General features: G+C 33.9%; 1 protein-coding gene across 1 annotated transcript; it reads left to right on the forward strand.

Moving 5' to 3' along the window:
* Positions 1 to 82: 82 nt before the first annotated feature.
* Positions 83 to 19396, forward strand: LOC128209409 (uncharacterized). The gene is made up of 13 exons (XM_052913432.1): positions 83 to 238; positions 586 to 1175; positions 1616 to 1703; positions 2437 to 2606; positions 4779 to 4877; positions 5746 to 5818; positions 8461 to 8517; positions 8902 to 9009; positions 11031 to 11168; positions 12893 to 13449; positions 13977 to 14063; positions 16676 to 16884; positions 17097 to 19396. Exons 1-13 carry the CDS (start codon positions 232 to 234, stop codon positions 17323 to 17325), a joined length of 2412 nt encoding a protein of 803 aa, XP_052769392.1. The 5' UTR covers positions 83 to 231; the 3' UTR covers positions 17326 to 19396.
* The last annotated feature ends 1173 nt before the right edge of the window (positions 19397 to 20569 follow it).

Below are 20569 nucleotides of genomic sequence, written 5' to 3' on the forward strand. Positions count from 1 at the left end.
GGAACCACAGAGCTCACAGTCTACAGACGCTTGCAGGGGAGATAACTGATTGAGATTTTTAGAAAATTCGGTTAAAATTGCACCACACTTTTTTTCCATGGAAAACGAAAGTAGATTTTTAGAAATTCTATGTTTAGAAATCAAGCAACATTTTGCTGAAAATTGATTATGAAAAGCGTCAACGTAATTTGACTATTCAGGTGTGCATTAAGAACTTCTAACTGCTCGGAAATGTCTGGTAAGTTGTTTTCTCTCAATGTTTATATATCTTGTTTTGACACTATTCTCCATAGTATATTGCCTTTTATTGGTACGTTTATCAATTTATAATATTGAGATATAGTCATTCTAAAATGCCGTCCATGTTTTTTTTAATGTTGTCCAGGCTACAACTACTATGTACTTAAAGGAAATCTAAGCAACACTCTTTAGCCATGAGAGTTTGATAAGAAATCGAATCAAATGAACAATATTTCGATCTATCATATTTATCAAATTTCGCAAGATCTGGGAGAATTATCCTGTTTAATTGGTCAAGACAGGTGTTTGAGCGAATGTGACATGGCAGATATTTATGAATCATAGGTCAAAGAGGGCGTGGAAATGGGAATTATCAAGGACAGGGTGGACACCAAAACCAAGGTGGATGCTGGCAGAACGATGGATATAATAATTATAATGACAGCCAGGGTTACGGATATAAACATCGGGGTCGAGGACAATTTCCTCCGCCATTAATGTCTCCAAGCATTCACATGGCTAGAGGGAGAGGTGTAAATACTGGATGGGGAGGTCCTGCCCCACCTGTCAACAATCCACAGGAACTTGAGTTCAGAAGACCCAATAATCCTCCTATCCATGGACAAGATCAAAGAAAAATTTCTGGCCCCTGGGATGGACAAGGAAATAATGAATTGGGCAATAGATCTACTGGAAACCAGCAACAAGGGCAGGGTAATGGTAATGATGTTCATAGGCCTCGAAGCCAGGAGAGGAAAGAGACACATGATAGCCAAAGAAGTTCATCCAAGGACGGTCAGAACCACAGATCTCGATCTGGTGACAGAAGGCCCTATATCCAGTCCCTAAGCAGGAGTTCTGGGTCTTCTTCGCAAGATTCCTGGCAAAAGGGTCAGCAGCCTGGAACCCAAGGCAGCTCACACAGGAAGGCCAGGGTATTGATTGAATTATTTAAATTTCAAGTGATTTAATTATGTACTAAAGTAAGTGGCCTTGTATTGATTGCTTAGTATGTGTATGTCTAGCAGATTTCTCAATTGTTACTATTGAATAAAGTTTTTCAACTTTTGCTGTTATGATAATATGTGCATAATAAGGTGAATAAAATAATTCTAAAGTGGTCAGATGAATATTTCAGTGAAATGTGTTTGGTATTCAGCTGTACACACATACATCGTATATAAAAAAATATAGATTACAGTTTCATTTTTTATTTGCATACTTGCACACTTCAACTGTGGTTTGTGCTTTCTTTATGTCTTATTAAATTAAATAATGCTGGTTTTTGTCCCATAATGTCATTAAATCCTTTGCTTAGCATAAGTAGTAGTTTGGCTTTCTCTGTATTTCAATATAAACATTTTTTTTTTTTCAGAATGATGACGATTTATTTTTCCTTTCAAAGACACTCTCTTCAATCCTTCGGCATAACGCTGAAAAATTTGGTCTTGAGTTAATGAAAGGTATGTTGTGGTGGAAAGCACAGAGTTGCATATTGATAATGTCCAATGACTCATAATATGTCGAAACAGCTTAGAAAGTGATTGGTATTTATTACTATCAAGGGCATTTTTCCAGCTTTTCTCCCTTACAGAAAGTAATTTTCTGTGATTTCAGCAAAGAAAATGCCTATTAAGAAAAAATCATCCGAATTTTTGCTCGATTTTGTTTTCTAATAATGTTTTGGTTACATGCTGACAAAAACAGTCTATACATTGAAAGTAGATAGAGAAAACATTTTGGAATACTGGTAATTTAATTTTTTTTTCATTAAATTTGTAGGATTCCAAGCAATTTTCAACGAATTATACAGATTTTTCAAAAAAGAATATTTAGGGTTGGGGTTTAGAAAATTGATTGGTCGGATAACCTGAACCAAAACATTAATTTTGTTATGCGTCTTGTTAGTATCTCAACCTGGACAGGTTACACTGATGTTTCATGTATTCTGTGGTATTCTACTTAATATTAAAACTAAAAGGGAAAACAATTGATGATACCCCCATTAGGACACCTAAACTCATCTCTCTGGACAGGAAAAATGCCCTGGTATATTATATCCTACTGGAATTATAAGAAAAGCGGTTTAAGTATTTTCAGTTTAAAAGAGAGCAGCCAATTTTAATATATACAACTGGTAAGATTTTGGTTTGGTCAAAGTTATTTAAGTAAAAATACTTTGATTTAAATACTTAGGTGGATTCCTGTATGTGGATGACATCTTTCGCAAGGTCTACAAGCTTCGTTCATATACCCTAGAAGACATACAACATGTTGTAAAAAGTAACGACAAGCAGAGATTCGCCTTAGAACAAGACGACAATGGTCATTGGAAGATCCGAGCCAATCAAGGACACAGTATACAGGTTCGGATTCCAACAGTGGCAAAGAAATTACCGTATTTCCCCAATTGTAAGACGGGGGGAATTGCTTTAAAAATCGATGATTTTATACAAAAATTACCAGATTTCATGGGCAAAGTTAGTGGGTCGTCTTATAAGCGGATCGCTTTATAAGACGGGAAATACGGTAGTATATATATGTATATATCAGTAAGCCATGTACTTTTATTAAAGATATTTGCTGGGCTTGTTCAAATTGATAAATGTATTCAAGCCAGATTTTTTTTATATATTACTTCCTGGTTCAACAAATTTGAACAAGTCCTGATATGCTATAATGTACATGTATATATATATATATATTGGTATATTGCACAGCATGATTTGTTCAAATTTGTTGAACCAGGAAGCAATATAAAATTCTGGTTTGATCCAGATGTCCTATTTCGATGACTATTTCCATCGACTATTTCAATGCCTGTGTTTGAAGACATGTTTATTTTAGTTAATTTTATTTTATTTAAGGTATTCAACCCATAAGTAAGATACCTGGCCCCCAATATCACTAGAATACACAAGTCAAATCTCAACTCATTTTACCACATGAAAGCCTAATATGATTTAAGATCTTGCATGTTTTTATACATTTTGAAAACGTCTTTTCTCATGGAATGTGTTGATAAAAAGATTTTGTCATTTTTTTCAAAGAAACTTAATTCCAGGGTAAAAAATAGATTTGAGTTATTGTTTAAAAAAAACACAAAAAATTGTACTCAAATACATTTTTTGCTGTAGAATATGATTCCCTTGAAATATTGACCAATTGCATGAATCAAAATATTACATGACAGAGTGCCTTTTCAAAGCGATAAAATCATTATCATATTATTTTTAATAACTTTTGAAGCTATGTGGTAAAATGAGTTGAGATTGAGATTTGACTAAAGTTTTTTCGTGATATTGGGGCCTGCATGGCTACCCCAAGTTATACATTTGTATTTATTTGTGAAAGTATTATAATTAAACTCATTGAGAAATAAAAAAAAAAAATGTTAAGCATGTAAGCTCAAACTAAGTATGTACCTAGTACTAGGTACATGTACTTTTTGCCATGGAATTGGCTTTTTTAAGGTATCTGATGTAATAAGCTTTTCGTTTAAATTTGCCATTGACCCTATAGTAATGTTAAATTTTGATGGGTGGAAACCCCTTATAATTTTGGTATCAATAGAAGGTCGGTATTGCTTGCTGATTATTTTCATGCTAAATAAATTACAAAAATATGCTGTTAGATAATATTTCTGCAGTTGAAATTTCAGTTGTTAATTTGAACTGAATTCAGACATGAAATGACCTATTTTGCAATCTTGCAAGGCTAAAAAAGTTAGCCAGCAGTGATTTTTTTTGTGCAATTTACTGCCTTCTAATGGCTGTTTCCCCTTGCGAAAAAATGTCCATTTTTCCCCAAAAAACATTTTTTTCCCAATTTGATAAATGCACATTATGTTAGTGAATAAAAAAACAATGAATTTCTTGAAAAATAAACAGAATCTTGGCAAGATTAACTCTTTTACAGCATAAAGTATGCATAAAAAGGTGAAAGCATGTTTATTTGCCATTATATTTGCTATTTTGATCTGATTGTGTATTTTTCCCATTTTGCAAGGCACAGGCGGTAAAAATATTTCCCCAAAAAAATCACTGGCTAGTGAACTCAGTTTAAGTTTAACAATTTCTTCCTCTTCTCAAGAAACCATTTCAATTGATACCAAATAAAAATGGGGGCCCAGGCATCAAAATATCGGCTAATAATCCATGATATATAGATATCGTATACCTTAACTTTCAAATAGAATAGAAATATAGTTCAAAACTGTATTTTCTCAAAGTCTCATAACTATAATGATGCATTGGTTATTTTTTTCATAGAAATTCATTCTCTGTAACCAAATCTAAAATTCAAATGGTATTCTGTATACATGTACTAACATTATTTTGTGACATTTACAGTTACAATAATGTTAAGGTGAATAGGTGAACAGGACTCATTTTTGCAGACATCACATAAATGTATAAGAAACATGTAAATAACATGACAATTTGATTTGTTAACATTTATGATTATTCTGTTAAAAATACATATTGTACACTTCTACATGTTAACATCAAGCGTTCCTTTTTTGTTGGTGTATTAAGGTAGAAGAATTGGACCTGCAACCGATAAAATCGCCAGATGAAATCAGCATGGTCATTCACGGCACTTACTATAAGAATTGGGATATGATCAAGAAAACGGTAAGTTGTTTTCTTACAAAATAAATGTACACTTAAAAACTGTGTAGTACATTGGACATATAATTATGTTCTTTATACTTGCATGTTTCAATGCTACAATTGTGTAATAATGAACATATAGCAACACTATGGTAAGTGAGAGCAAGTTAGCTAAAAGTTTTCTTTTTTACTAATCCAAAGGCTCTAATATATAATATATTTATAAACAGAAAAAAGTGGGCCCTATTTCAATAACATATTAAGAGTGCTCAGGAATGCCCTTTGACAATGTATATTTCTATATTTTCTGTTTCAACAACGTCCAGGTTACACCTTGAAATTTACAATATTAAGCCTGGGTCTTTATTGAGACAGGGTTCTGATATGCACTAAAACTGCTGTTCAAAACTGAATGCAAAATCTACATGTTGTTGTCAGTGCAGACATGAATATTTACCGCTGTTGCAGATATTCATCTTTAATAAGGTAAAATCTATGGGTGAAAGTGGTCTCGTGGTCAGGTGTTTTTCTAACCCAATTTGTTGTGGGTTGTTCTCTTTGCCTCTTGACACATTTTGGTTGTCTGGTTAGCCCTCTTGTTTATCAGTAGTCAACAGGGTTTCCATTCCTGGGCTATGCACATGTGAGTTTGGTTTGTGGTAACCAACCCAGACAAGTTGGTTTCCCTGGGTACTCCGTTTTCACCCTCAATACAAGACAAGACCACACCCTCGCATAACACTGTGCCAACGAGAGTGATTAATATTATGTTTTTATAACTTGGGGCAATAGGACTGGTTTGGTAAAGGACACAAGACATGAAATAACTTCACCTTAGGATCTAGAAAACTTCACAATGTATAACTATTAACTTAATTTATATCTGCAGGGCTTGAGGCGAATGAACAGAAATCACATCCACTTTGCTGCAGGCCTGCCAGGGCAGGGAGGTGTGATCAGTGGTTAGTATGCTGTTGTTTAAAGATAGTTTTTTTTCCCACCTCAGATAAGTAGATCCAAATATTTGGCCATGCTGGAAATTCTTATCCTGCCCACGGGCAAAGATAAAACAAGTACCAATATGAAACTCCTTTTTTATTGTCATCAAACAATTACCTTCCTTGTTGCAGACTGTTGTCCGTAGCATCATGGAAACCTTGTGATGATGCAATATTTAAATTCTAAAATAAATATTTCTTGCTTCAAATGGCATCATAAAAAAAAATTCACGCTGCATTCAAGTTTTAATGCTGTACTATCCTCAGAACTATTTAAAGTACGATTTGACTATTTACATAACCTGAATCACTGCGCGCACATCCATGACAATCACGAATGCTCACATATCTATATGCAAATTATTTTCACAATTCACAAAAGAGTTCCAGCAAACAAATACATTTTAACTGAGATGGGAGCAAAAAGCACCTACCATATCCGCTCGTGTAAGATAGGTTCATCCCAACCCTTGCGCAGCGTGTTCTGCGGAAACGAGGTTTACTGTTTTACACCCAACGCTCGGGTTGGGATGAACCTATCTTACACTCTCGGTCATGGAAGATTCTTATAGTCTCATTCAGTTGGCTCTCCATTCAATGTTTGTTAAATGATTAATATATTTTGGATGAGGCCTACAAAAGATGCTATCCATTTTTGGCTCTAAGCTCGACATTTTTTTCTCCGCCATTGAAAACGCTCATACTGCAGGTATATGAATGTGGACACTGTTTCGGGTTACCCGACCCTACCTAATAAAAAATGTCTTAACACCATTAACCCAATTCAGTGGATTTTTGTGTGTAATGTACTGCCTCTTAAAGTCTGTTTCCCCTTGCGAAAGTGTTCACTTTTCCCTAAAATTCATGATATTTTCCCAATTGATAAAAACAGAACCTGTGAATGATAAAAAAAAGCAATTAATTTCTTAAAAAAATTAAATCTTGGGAAGTCAAGCACTTTAATAGCATAATGAATGCATAAAAAACATGTATATTTGCTATTTTAACATGACTTTGTATTCATCCCAGAGTTGAAAAAAATTCCAATTTGGAAGGAACAGGCGGTGAAAATATTTCCAAAAAATATCACTGCATTTTTTTTCAAACATTAACTGTCATTACCCCATATTTTTTGACAAAATAAAGCTCCATAACAAACGCCAATTATGAATGACAATTGCAAGAATTAGTTCAACTTTCGTTTTAATGACTACAGTGTGTGTATACCATGTGAAAAATTACGTCATATAATGGTAAGTTGGAAGGCAGCATTTTACTTAATATAAAAACCAAAATCAAAGATAACTTTCCTTTTACTAAACCATTTAAAATAAAACAAAGGGCAGTCTATGCTGCTTAAAGAGCCCTGCCTTCGTTTTATTACCAAAGTTTGATACGGTAATTAGTTTCATCAAACACCTTGACAAACCTGTTCCCATGTAATGTTGTGACAGTGCTCCGTCAGACGGCCGTATTGTGAAAAGGTTTGTCAAAGTGTTTTAAGAAACTGAGCTCTCAACCAAACTCTGGTAAAATAACGAAGGCGGTGTAGACTGCGCTTTGTTTCATTTAAAATGGTGAAGAAATATTGAAGTTATCTTTGTTTAAAGTCTTCATTCAAAGCAAAGTATTGCCTTCCGACATAGCATTTATGACACAATTTATCATGTGGTATACACACAATGGACTAGTGTGTTTATTAGTGATGAAACGATTATCGAGTACAATCGATTAATCGTTGCTGACAATGCTATGTCGGCGACAATCGATTATGGTTGTCCAAAATCGATGTCGCTAGTGTTACTTCCGATAACTACGTATTTTTTTAGTCTTGTCGTCAAAGTCGAGTAAATGTCAATTTTTCTTTCCGGTCAATTCTCATTGGGTTCATTTTAACAAGAGACTGGTCACTCTCTTACACAAATGCGGTGAATGTAAACACTTTTGCTTAGAAACTAATAAACTCTCCCAAAATTACAAATTGTTTTAATTGTTTATATATTTCATAAAACCTTCTTCAATTACCTGTCTCTTGGGTGTTGTGGGTCCGGTCTTACCTGCAAATACCGGGGATCCCGGCTAGATGCATTCAGTTTTTAAACCTTTTTTGGTATCGTTTGTAATTGACTAATTTACTTTTTGTGTGAAAGTTTTATGAAATTAGGATATTCTAATGAATGTTCAATATAACAGGTTATTGAATGTTAAGCTGGTTCACAAATATTTAATATGCTTTTACATGGACAAAATGCTAAGATGGCTTACTTGATGCGGTGTGTATCATTTGTTGAATTATTAAGTATGTGTTGTGTTGTTATTTTTTTCGTTAAGTTATTTTAGACAGAAAAAGGTTATTGAATTTTACTTACTGTTCCAAAATGCATGACTATAGCATCACATGTACTGATTCCAGGTTTAACCATTTAAATGATCATGATGATACTATGTATAAAGAATGTATTAATTACTGAGATTATGAACTTTCGATTATTGTCTGATAGTAAATCGAAATGCTTGGTCCAATTCGATTCGATTATCGATAGCAAATAGAGTCCGATTTTCAAACACTAGTGTTTATATATTAATGCATTTTGATGTCTTTACAGGAATGAGGACATCGTGTGAAGTTATCATTGGCCTGGACTTGAAGAAAGCTATGGAAGGTACTTAGTATTATTTTGTCAGAATATTTTATAAATCAAAGAATGTTAACAAGAGATTTTTGATGAAATATAATATAAAAACATAATTTTATTTACTCTCTCAGATAAAAAGTTTATATTTTGGTAATGGGAATAGGGCCAAATTTTAGCCCTTAATTGTTTAGAAAAAGATATTGTATACCACAATCACAAATGTGATCAGACAGATATATGCTCAGGCCAAGCATTATAATCTTACTTGGTATCTACAATGTGAACTTAAATTGCAAATCATTTCTTATATTGTATGTAGACTAAGTATCAATTTCAAATAAAACAATTTTAAATTTTACCAAAGACTACATTTGAGAATAAAATTCTAATAAATGTTTGAAATTTTTGTAGAGGGTATTCCATTTTTTCGGTCGGCAAATAATGTGATCTTGTCGCCAGGCAACAAGGATGGGATCATCTATCCCTGCTATTTCCAGGGTGTCAAGGACAGAGCGCAAGGTAGATTGTTTTAATTCTTAGTAAAAATATTATTTTTAAACTAGCATCCAGATCTTTGTGTCACCTCTGTCGCATAGCAGACACAGAGGGTTTCTTGGTCCATTGGTGTCATAGTTGTCCCATTTTTTGTTTCTGATAAAAAAATATTGAATGACTCATTGAAGAATCCTTAAGGTTTGTATTCACATAAGTTTAATCATTATTATTCTATTGAGCAAAAGTACATACTACTGTAACTGAACTTAGCATTTGAAGGTTTTAGTGCATTGAATAATCATTTGCCCAAATACACCAGGTGAGACTCATCTATAGATTGTCAATTGACTTCACCCATCAAACAAAGCCAACTGCCACCACCAGCAATTGAGCATATTCTTTCTTGTTTCAATGTGGAACTAACTACTAAGGAGCATGCTCATATACCCTCAAAGTTTCCATACATCTACAGCTTGCATTACTTTTGGGGCTGTACAAATTCACTGTCATTGCAAAAAGGCACTATAATTGTGCTTTTATTTATTATATTAAAATCACACCGTCAGTCCTGGCTGTAACATGTATCTGGTACATAAAGACTACCTGTTGTGTGCAAGACCCTCGATCCTACCACAAAGTTCAAGGTTAAACTTGGAGTTTAATTTATTATGAAATTCTGCATATAGGCAAATAATGTATACCGGTAGTTAGTCTTGTCCAGGATGTAACTTTGTCATGCAGAGAGGGATGTTACTTGGCACTTGTTTTTGGTACATAAAGATGAAATATCGCATGCAAGACCTTGCATACATTTTTAATATTCTGTAGTTTACAAATATCAATGCGCTATTTTCAAACATACCGGATACATAAAACAATTGCTCATGATTGTTAATTTTAAAAGCTAAAAGGAAACCAGTGCATATTTTTTACTTTAACAATGGAAACTACAAATACTACAAATACTTATTTTTTTAATCCTCAATGTCTGTAAGATCAAAAGTACCATCCAGTAACGGCTACAATTATCACAATGCTAATTGTCATTCATTCATTCAATTGAGCAAAATGAGATTTTATTTTGTCAATAAATAAGAGCACATGGTTTTATAATCCAATGCAGGGGTTTCATTTTGTTTCTATAGTAGCCGGATATTTGCTGGAGTTGGAGGGATATGGGGTTTCAGGTTTCAAAGCAACAGTCAAAAGAAGAAAATGGATTACCTCAGGGCTCACACTCAGACTTGAAAAGTGTTTGAAGTTTAGGTTGCTAGATGAAAAGTCCATTAATGAGCAAAAAAACTCCTGAATTTTTATTTTGCCTTGAAAAGTGCTTGTATTTTTTTGAATACCGTAGTCCTCAAATCTCATTGTTCTTCCTCAAATGGAAAGTCTTTAATAGGGTCCATTTTTACAAAAAGTTTGGTTCTTGTGGATGCTTTGCTAGTAACTCTTTGCTATTACAATGTTTTGGTGTGCAATTTGTGACAGTTAGGGTATGGTTCCCATGGTTTTAGACTAGTGGTACAAATTACATGAACACCTGTTCAGTCTATTTCTGTTTCCTTGTTCACTTTTGCTGTGAATGTCTGGTTGACCACGAAAATAAACAAAGCGGTGTGTGAACATTGCATTAAAGTTATTGACATCAGTTCAATGAGTAATGTAAAGTTGGAAAAACTTTAAGGAACAACCCAACGTTTGACAGGTCACAATGTCACAAATATGCTAAATTTCATAGCTTGCTATTAATGATACAGATAGTCATTAGAAATATATGTTTATATTTGTTATTTAAGATAGTCCTTGAAAATCAAATAAAGGTCCTTGAAAATCGAATAAAGGTCCTTTAAATCGCCTTGAAAACTCTCTTTTTTTGCCAGTCTGGCTGTATGAACCCTGTGCTTTGACCATCTAAGAAAACAATCTCCAACAAGTGACCAGGCTTAGCTAAGCTCTCATTCACGTTGTGTTGATTACACAATCATTGTCTCAAACTGCAAGACATTTTACCTCAGATCCCTAATGCTGAGTTTCTATTTCAGGCTTCCGAATACCATTCGACGCAAAGATTGGCTTGGGAATAAGAGAAGACCCAGCGAAAACTGGGGAAGGCAAGGCTGGGAAGAAGAAAGGGAAGAGTAATAAGAGACAGAGTGATGATATGGCATCAGCATCAGAAGGTACGAAATCCGATGAGACTAAAAAGCAAAAATCAACGAAATCAACTGAATCTCCTAAGAATACTCAGAAAGAAACTCGATACAATAAGGAAGAACCGAAAAATGTTCAAAGCACTAGTGGTAAATGGCGGTTATTGGCTAATAAACCATTCATATTGAAAAAATGATGATTGAATGAGAGGGAACTATTGCATTGCAGCATTGTGAACATAATACATTGTTATCCACTTTGAAACGGTGATTTTTTATTTTTTTGTGATTCATAAATGTGTTACATTTTAATATGCCCTTATGTAGAATGGGAAGTATAATAGTTTTACCTGCAGTTTACGAGCGGGCCTGTGTCATCCTGTATGTTGTCCGCTCAATAACCTTAAGAAATCATCACTACATCAGAATGTGTATTTTGCATAATATCTTGGGCAAGTTTGATAACCAGCCATCAAACCGGTCTTGTCAGATCAATAATTATAGAAAATTTTGTCCAATCATCACCAAATGAGGTCAGAATGTGTTTGGGCATAATATCTCTGACAAGTTTGATTACCATATTGATTGAATCACTCAAGAGTTATCACCCTTTAATTATAGAAATTACCTAAAATTGGTCTTGCCCAACCAATAATTTTAGAAGCATGTGTCCAATCACCAGCTGTATAGCTTTTAATAAGTCATTCAAGATAAATCCCCTTTAATTATAGAAAAAACCTAAAAATGGTCTTGTCTGATCAATAACTTAAGAGGCCTTAGTCCAACTATCACTGAAGATCAATAAAACTATCAATCAAAAGTGACTGAAGAGTGATCACCCTTTAATCATAGAAATTATCTTAAATCAATCTTGTCCGATCAATTATTTCAGAAGCCTTTGTCCATCACCAAATTTGGTCAGAATGTGTATGGGCAGAATATCTCAGTTAGGTTTAATTACCAGCCATGTCAACTCAGAGTTATGACCCTTAATGAACTCGCAAAAACTGTGTCCTCTCTCTAAATTTGGCTTAACCAACTACATCTTATCATCAAACTTGGTATATTTTGCAGGGCTTTTTCTATAGTACCCACGGGTCCGATAGTACCGCGGGTCCGACTATTGGACCCATTCCCAAAGCAAAATATAAGATATTTTTCCCAATCTTAAGAAAAAAATCCCATTTTTTAGAAATTATTTTTACCTGTACTGGTTCATTTTAACATCCTAATAAATTATGTGATGTGAAGTTTTTTTGGTAATTGAACTCAGAAATCATTGATTTTCATCACATTCACAGAATATTATCTGTCATAATTTATTGCAATAGATATTTACTCCCCAAGGATTGATATTTCAGCCATTGTGGGTCTTTTAAAGGGAAAATAAACTAATATTAAATCATTTCCTAATTCACAGGAGACTAGACAGCTTTTTCTTTTCACTGTAAAATTTCACAATTTCCGCATTTTCACGACGCAAAATTTCCCAAAATGTCTAGGGTCTTTTTCCCAAAATGGGCAGAAAAAGCCCTGTTTTGTGACAGTTGACTCTCTTGTTTAGCTTCTAAAACCCATGTTTTTTGTTAATTGATGAAAAATAATGTTTTAAATTAATATTTTATCATTTTCATGTTATTTCTGTAAATATATCATGTTGTTGTTTTCTTGACAATTTGCAATTTTCTGTTATTGATGTGTCATTTTTTTTGTAATAAAAGTCAGAATTAATTCATGTTTGTTGTCATTTTTAGACACCCAACCATCCAATGAAATTGGTCATGAAAATTCGCCCACTAATGATGATGAATCCAGTACCATGGTTAAAGATAACGACATGCAGCCTGATGTTCAGACAAAGAGTGAAGATGTCCCTGTACCACCTGCCGAGGTTAAAGCAAATGACATTCAGCCCGATACTGTGGCAAAGAGTCAAGACGTGACCGTTACACCTACCACGGTTAAAGCTGATGTTCAGTCTGATATTCAGACAAATAGGCAAGATGTTACCATAACACCTTCAGCATCTCAGATTCCTGCGGAAAAATTAGTATGGAACGAACCGGCCCTAATAGATGAAGCTGTTAAATCGCAAAAGTTTGTGAAAGAAGTTTTACTCGAGGGTTCCCATCCAAGTCACATGGTTGTTGTTTGTTGCGGAGAGAAATTGGGAAATGAGGACTCAATGGTTCGCTTGATTGCCGTCTTTGTACAACCTCGCATTATTGTTTATCCTTTATACGATGACAACAAGGGGATTGTTAAGGATGGCGAGCTGGATAAACTGCTGAATACAAAAGATATTACTAAGGTATGGTGTTCATTTTCAACACTGTAAAAGTGTTTTTACTCTTGCAGATCTGTAACATGAAATCATACTGTTTCATCATACAGTAGCTTGTTTAAGTTTCACCAGTGTTGAATGTTTGCAAATTTTGACATTAATAATAAGCATGTTGAATTTAAAACCTATTGAAATACTTGCTAGTTAATGATGATATATCTACTGAGCAGCAGAGTAAACCTTGCAATATTGGCTAAACCCAAAAACAAGCTCGTGAAATTAAAATAATCAACAGTATTGAGCTTTTTTGTACATATTTTGCTTTTTGTACATATTTTGCTTTTTATAAACATGTCAAAGTTTTGAGTTAGCACCGTGATAAAATTATGATGACTAGCAAAAAAACAAAAACCCTAATGCAGTTAAAGCATCTAAAATAATATGTATCTTCTTGGTCAATGAGTTTTCGTCACCTTTGTATAATGTGCCAACATTTTTGTTTACACCAAGTGATATCATGTTGAATAACTTGACAAATTTTTATTACCTTGTAGGTTTTCCACAACATCCGCGAAGTGTCAATGAGCCTTATGATGGAGTTTGATGTTCTGCTGGAGGGAACACCGATATGGGACATAAAGGTACCTTTGTGTTATATGGGTTTACTTAATTTCTAGCAATATTGGACATACAGGTATCGTTGTGTTATATTAGCCATCTAAAATTGTGGCAATATGGGACATACTGGTACTATAATGTTGTACAAGCCATCTAAAATTGTGGCAATATGGGACATACAGGTGCCTTTGTATTCTAAGAGCCATCTAAAATTGTGGCAATATGGGACATAAAGGTGCCTTTGTATTCTAAGAGCCATCTAAAATTGTGACAATATGGGACATAAAGGTGCCTTTGTATTCTAAGAGCCATCTAAAATTGTGGCAATATGGGACATAAAGGTGCCTTTGTATTCTAAGAGCCATCTAAAATTGTGGCAATATGGGACATACAGGTGCCTTTGTATTCTATGAGCCATCTAAAATTGTGGCAATATGGGATATTCTGGTACTTATATGTTGTACAAGCCATCTAAAATATGGGACATGTAAGGTGCCTTCATATTCTACGAGCTGTCTAAAACTGTGGCAATATGGGACATAAAGGTGCCTCCATTTGCTTTGAGCCATCTAATAAAGTGGTAATATGGGACATAAAGGTGCCTTCACATTCTATGAGCCATTTCTATGAGCCATTTAAAATAGTGGCAATATGGGACATAAAGGTGCCTTCACATTCTATAAGCCATTTCTATGAGCCATTTAAAATAGTGGCAATATGGGACATAAAGGTGCCTTCATATTCTATGAGCCATTTAAAATAGTGGCAATATGGGACATAAAGGTGCCTTCATATTCTATGAGCCATTTAAAATAGTGGCAATATGGGACATAAAGGTGCCTTCACATTCTATAAGCCATTTCTATGAGCCATTTAAAATAGTGGCAATATGGGACATTAAGGTGCCTTCATATTCTATGAGCCATTTAAAATTGTGGCAGTATGGGACATAAAGGTGCCTTCATATTCTATGAGCCATTTAAAATAGTGGCAATATGGGACATAAAGGTGCCATCACATTCTATGAGCCATTTAAAATAGTGCCAATATGGGACATAAAGGTGCCTTCATATTCTATGAGCCATTTAGAATTGTGGCAATATGGGACATAAAGGTGCCTTCATATTTAACGAGCCATCTAAAATAGTAGCAATATGGGACATAAAGGTGCCTTCATATTCTATGAGCCATCTAAAATTATGGCAATATGGGACATACAGGTACCTTCATCTATGATCAATCTAAAAGTTATGGGAAGCGTGAGAATATTGTAACTAGTAATAGTCATACTTAACTGCATGTGAATACAGCCAAGGTTTAGGTTAATGCTGTCTTTGAATGCTGGTTCCAATATAACATCTTATTTGATTATAATAATTTACAGTCTATTAAAAAATATGCAATAAATGTTTCTGATTGAATAAAAGAGGCACTACTCAATTTGACAGGATCTGCTGTGGTATAACATTATGGTTTAAATGCCTTATCTATACCAAATTTCACAGGACAGAGTTATTGTGATCATCTCTTCTAAAGTTTGACTGTAAAGGTCAAAGCAGACATATAGTGGAGTAAGCTTTATCTTGGATTATTTAAGGAATGAATTGGGGGTTGATGTCATTATCAGGCTATGAACGCAATTGGGCTGGTCAAAGTGTGTGGAGTCCGCAATTCATTTCTTATATTTACACCAATAATTCATTATTTCATTCAAGAATTGTTAAAAAAATTCTTTATTTTAAGAACCTTTCAGTAATCCTTTCCTACACATTCTGTAAATAGAACGACCCGACAGTAACCGGAAACATTTTTTTAAATGACGTTACAATAATGCGGGAAAAGATCACCACCTGAAATCACTTTTAAACGTAAAATTGAAACACTTCATGCAACAATACGTTTAAAATATAATAAATTAACACTTTCTAAATGTTGATTTATATTTTACGGGACCTGCTGACACAATACAAACATTAACAAGATCAATAGTTACTATGTATATTGTTATGCAATGAATTGCGATCCGGAGATGTTGCCTTCATCGATTGATAAACGCAGTTGCCGAAAGGCAGTTCATTTAAGGAATGGAAGTTGTGGTGTAAATATTTATTGAATTTCCCACTATAACCAGCATTGGAACTTCAAGAAATTGGCCTCTGAATACTTACAATTTTTACAATGGCATGTCAAAAGCAGTTTGGTTAAGTATTCAAAAATATTATAATTGAATTATAGAATAAAACAATAATTGCATGTCACACTTGAATGGCCAATTGCTGTGATTTCTCTGACCTTTAAAAGGTCATATATTCAGAACCGCTTAAGGGATTGACATGAAAATTTTAACTCATCAAGAATAAATCTTTTAATTTCAATCGTGATCATAGAAAAACTACTTTTTCACTCGTGGCGAAGCCACTCGTGGCAAAGCCACTCGTTAAAATGTTTTTCTAAAATTCTCGTGAAATAAAATACGATCTTACACTAAAATAAACAAATATCCTCTATTTGATAATGCACTGTTATAGCAGATTCATTGAAAACAAAACTTTTTTAACACCCTTAAACCTTGGCTTCAATAAACAAACTGTTTATTTGCTTTAGGCCTTATATAAATTGATTTTTTTTATTCAAGATGATTACGGACTCAGCAACATTGCCAGATATTGACTATGAACGCCTAAAGGAAACTTACAATTACAAGCCCAAGATGATGAAAAAGTGGGCCACTGAAAACGAGACTATCGGTAAGCAGCTTGATGGGCCGGATGTTCCTGCGGAAGTAATGAAATCTATCATTGAGAGGGGAAAACTTATTGATGACCTGTACAGAGTTTCGGAAAGGTTTGTACCTGTATACAGTACTAAGTTTTACTTAACTTAACAATTAAAGAAGCAGCCTTTCTGCATCTAGCTTTTGCCAATATAATAGGTTATGAAGCAATGAAGAATTTTTAAGCTATCAGACCAAAAGACACACTAATAAACTAAACCGCAACTGTAAATTGTATAGGAATACCCAATTCCATATTTATATTATCTGTTTGCTGATTCAGTAAATTGAAGGCTGAACAAAAGAAGGCGATTAAGAAGAAAGTCTATGCTGCTATTAAGCCAGAAGAGAAACAAAAGACCCTTCTTGAAAAGTTTGAAAAACTTAAAACGGAACGCAAGGAGAAAGAAAAGGCAAAGAAATTGGAAACTCCACCTGAAAAAGCACCTACAAAACAGAAGCAGCCGCAGCAACCGGGGAAGGGGAAAGGAAAGGGGAAAAATAAGAAATGAAGTAGAGAAATATATAATTTGTGGGCTGGGGCTGTATGTACTCTGATTATGGTTGTTTTAGTTGTGAATTTAGTGGGATGATAAAATAGCATCAGCCACATAAGGGTAAAGGAAAAAGTGGAAAAGAATAAATGAAGAGGATATACTATCAATTTTGGGGGCCTTGGCTGTACTCTGATCATGGTTGTTTGCATTGGTAATTTAGTGGGATGATAGAATTATAATTAAATGGGGGTTTTATGGGATCTATTTTTATATCTCTTGCTTTACTGATAGTTGAAGGGTGATTTGAGTTTGACAAAATGTTGTTTGTGATCAATGATTGAATATCTAAATGTGATTATTTTCCAAAAATGTTTGTTATGTCCATCTTATGTTTTTGGTTTTAGAGTACAAGACTTTATCATGCATTTATCATTTTAATTTGAGGTTAAATATGTTTCAATATCCTGTTATGAGAGATTGGAACATATTTCACTAGATTTACAAAAGCTTCATAGCTTTTTGTGATAGTTTTGTTTCTTCATGTTAGAGTTTAGAATTGTTAATACAATGTATGTGTAATTTTGCATGAATTGTTTTATTATAAAGTATTATGCCTTTAATTTATAACATAGTAAGCTTTATAATATTGAAACAATATATATATTTTTTTCTTGTGTGATAAGTTCTAATAATGCCATAGATTGTATTGTTAGAAGTGCATATCAACGATTATTATAACAGCGGTCTTTTGGTATAGGTTTCTGCACCTTGCCAAAGGGATTTTGGGCTTGATTCTTACCAGAGTTACTTTCTTATGCAAAGTTATGGCCTCTCAAACAGAAAGTTATAGTATTGGTTCTACCCAGGTAACAGACTTGAGTCTGATTGTTCTGTAAGCCATCAGGTTTCATCAAATTCAAGCTTGAATATACTGGCTCTATATCAAGGTGGCAGACTTCTTGAAATAGCAGTATTGTTGGACATCATTCAAATCATTGTATGAAGACATATACTCTTCATCATTACAGCATTTATTTGTGTTGATTATTTTTGTCAAGCTTTCAATAGGTTCTGATTATTTTCAATTTGTTGACCATGGCAGTGATACATTTTGTTGCGCACCCATTTTTGTATTCTCGTTGTTTTTCTGGAGTACCCATTTTTCCTAAAAACATGTGCATTTGCAGGATGCACTCTTTTGTAAGTAGTGTGTGGATAAAATATGTTGAGGACGCTCAGATTTTGCCCTTTTGACCAAGAAAGGCATTCAAGAAGATCTCAAAATGAATCACTGGTCATTAAGATGAAATATTTATGTAGTTACATATTGTTTATTTAATGCATATATACTGTTCATGTTTTACTTGATTGTTTTTGCTTTCAGTCCTTTAATAATTTAGTTTCACAAGTTTTCATGAGAGTTCTTCCCCTTGAGGTGAATTTGGATAATGGTTGAACATTTTGAATATAGTGTTTCTCTTATTGAAGATTTGTTAGCATTTAACAAGTGAAGCAGCGTTGCTTGTAAGAAACTAGCTAGGCCCATAACCCAGAATTATGTGGATTATATTAACCACGCTCTGCCATCACCTGTTTAATGCAAACAATCAGGGGTTTTAAAAACCAACTACCGGGCATTTGCCAGTCTGGACCAATTTTGACTTTGCCGGACAAATTTCAATAACAGAAAATGGCTAAAACATCAATACCTTAAGAGAAACGCTTTATTTAAAACGTATACTTGACATTGGTATGTTAGGTTCACCTTGTGAATTAGTTTAGTAAACACAAAAGTTTCGTATTGACAATGATTTTCTCTCTATTTATGGCTGGGTTGGCCATCAATAAGTTTTAAGTGAAATCTTCAAGTTCATACCGGAGTGACTGGTTATTATTTCTTGAAAACATGTTATGAAATGATGATGAGACTGTTATATTTACTGTACATTCAAATCAACTCCATTACTACTTTCTTCGAATTGAGGTTACTGCTTAATTTGGTATCATGTTCATTGTTATTATTATTTTTAATGTTTACATTAATGTTTATTTGGTTGTCTTTAAGGGAATAAATTGTAAAAGTCTAGCGCAGCAATGAAAATGATTGATTTTTATAGAAACCTCCCAATAGACAAAAATGTATATAGTGGTTGAAATTATTTTCGTTTCTGATAAAGCACCACTGTATGACTTCTAGATTTGTTTATCTTTTGCCTCTATAATGAAAATGTGTAAATGTAAGAAACGGCATGAATGTAGATATTTGTATATAAAGTGCATAATTATATATACCGGTAGAATATAACTACACTTCACTCATCTCTTGCACAAAAAAACTCTATGTATTTCTACAGCATATATTTAAATTGTCTGGCCTTTTATAATACCCATTCAACTAACTAGAACTGCATCACATTAATGTGAACGGCCAATGTGTTGGCGGTTCAATCAATATGTAGGTACAGTATGGCAAATAAAATGTCAATTAATATCAAGCAAATATTTTAAAAAATACTCTGGTGTCATTGGGTTCTAAAATAATATCAACCATTATAAGTTGGTTTTAATAATCAATGAAAAACTATTTCTGCTTTTGTCAATAATCACTGCTGCAATCTTTCAGTGCAAAAATCCTGAAATAAACTCAACATTTGAAGTGTTCTGTATTCCATTAGGAAACGTAGTCCCACCAGAAAACGTTGCCTATCACATAAACATTTATTGTTAAAACAAAACCAACATTTTACAAATATACTTAATGTAATTCAAGGATTGAGGATGAAGCCTATGGCTACTATAGAATCTATTTCCTAAATGATAACTGCCATTGCTTTCAGCTTTGATACAGGTTATTGTTTTTAACCAGGTTTTCAACGAAAACCGGGTTATTAAAATGAGGTTGTCGTTGGGCGGGCGGGCGGATGGGCGGGCGTCAAACATTGGTTTCTGTTCAATAACTTTAGTAAGCATTGATAGATATTGATGAAACTTGGTGTGTAGGTAGCTTATGGAAAGAGCTAGCTTGGGATTGCTTTTGAGGGGGGGGGGGTAGGGCTAAGGTCAAGGTCACTGTTACTAAAAATAGAAAAATGGTTTCTGCCCAATAACTTTAGTTAGCATTGATAGATATTGACGAAACTTGGTGTGTAAGTTGCCTATGTGAAGAGCTAGCTTAGGATTGATTTTGAGTGGGGAGAGGCTAAGGTCAAGGTCACTATTACTTAAAATAGAAAAATGGTCAGGTCACTGTTACTTAAAA

Source organism: Mya arenaria, chromosome 11 (genome assembly GCF_026914265.1).
Source record: "Mya arenaria isolate MELC-2E11 chromosome 11, ASM2691426v1".
Taxonomy (NCBI): domain Eukaryota; kingdom Metazoa; phylum Mollusca; class Bivalvia; order Myida; family Myidae; genus Mya; species Mya arenaria.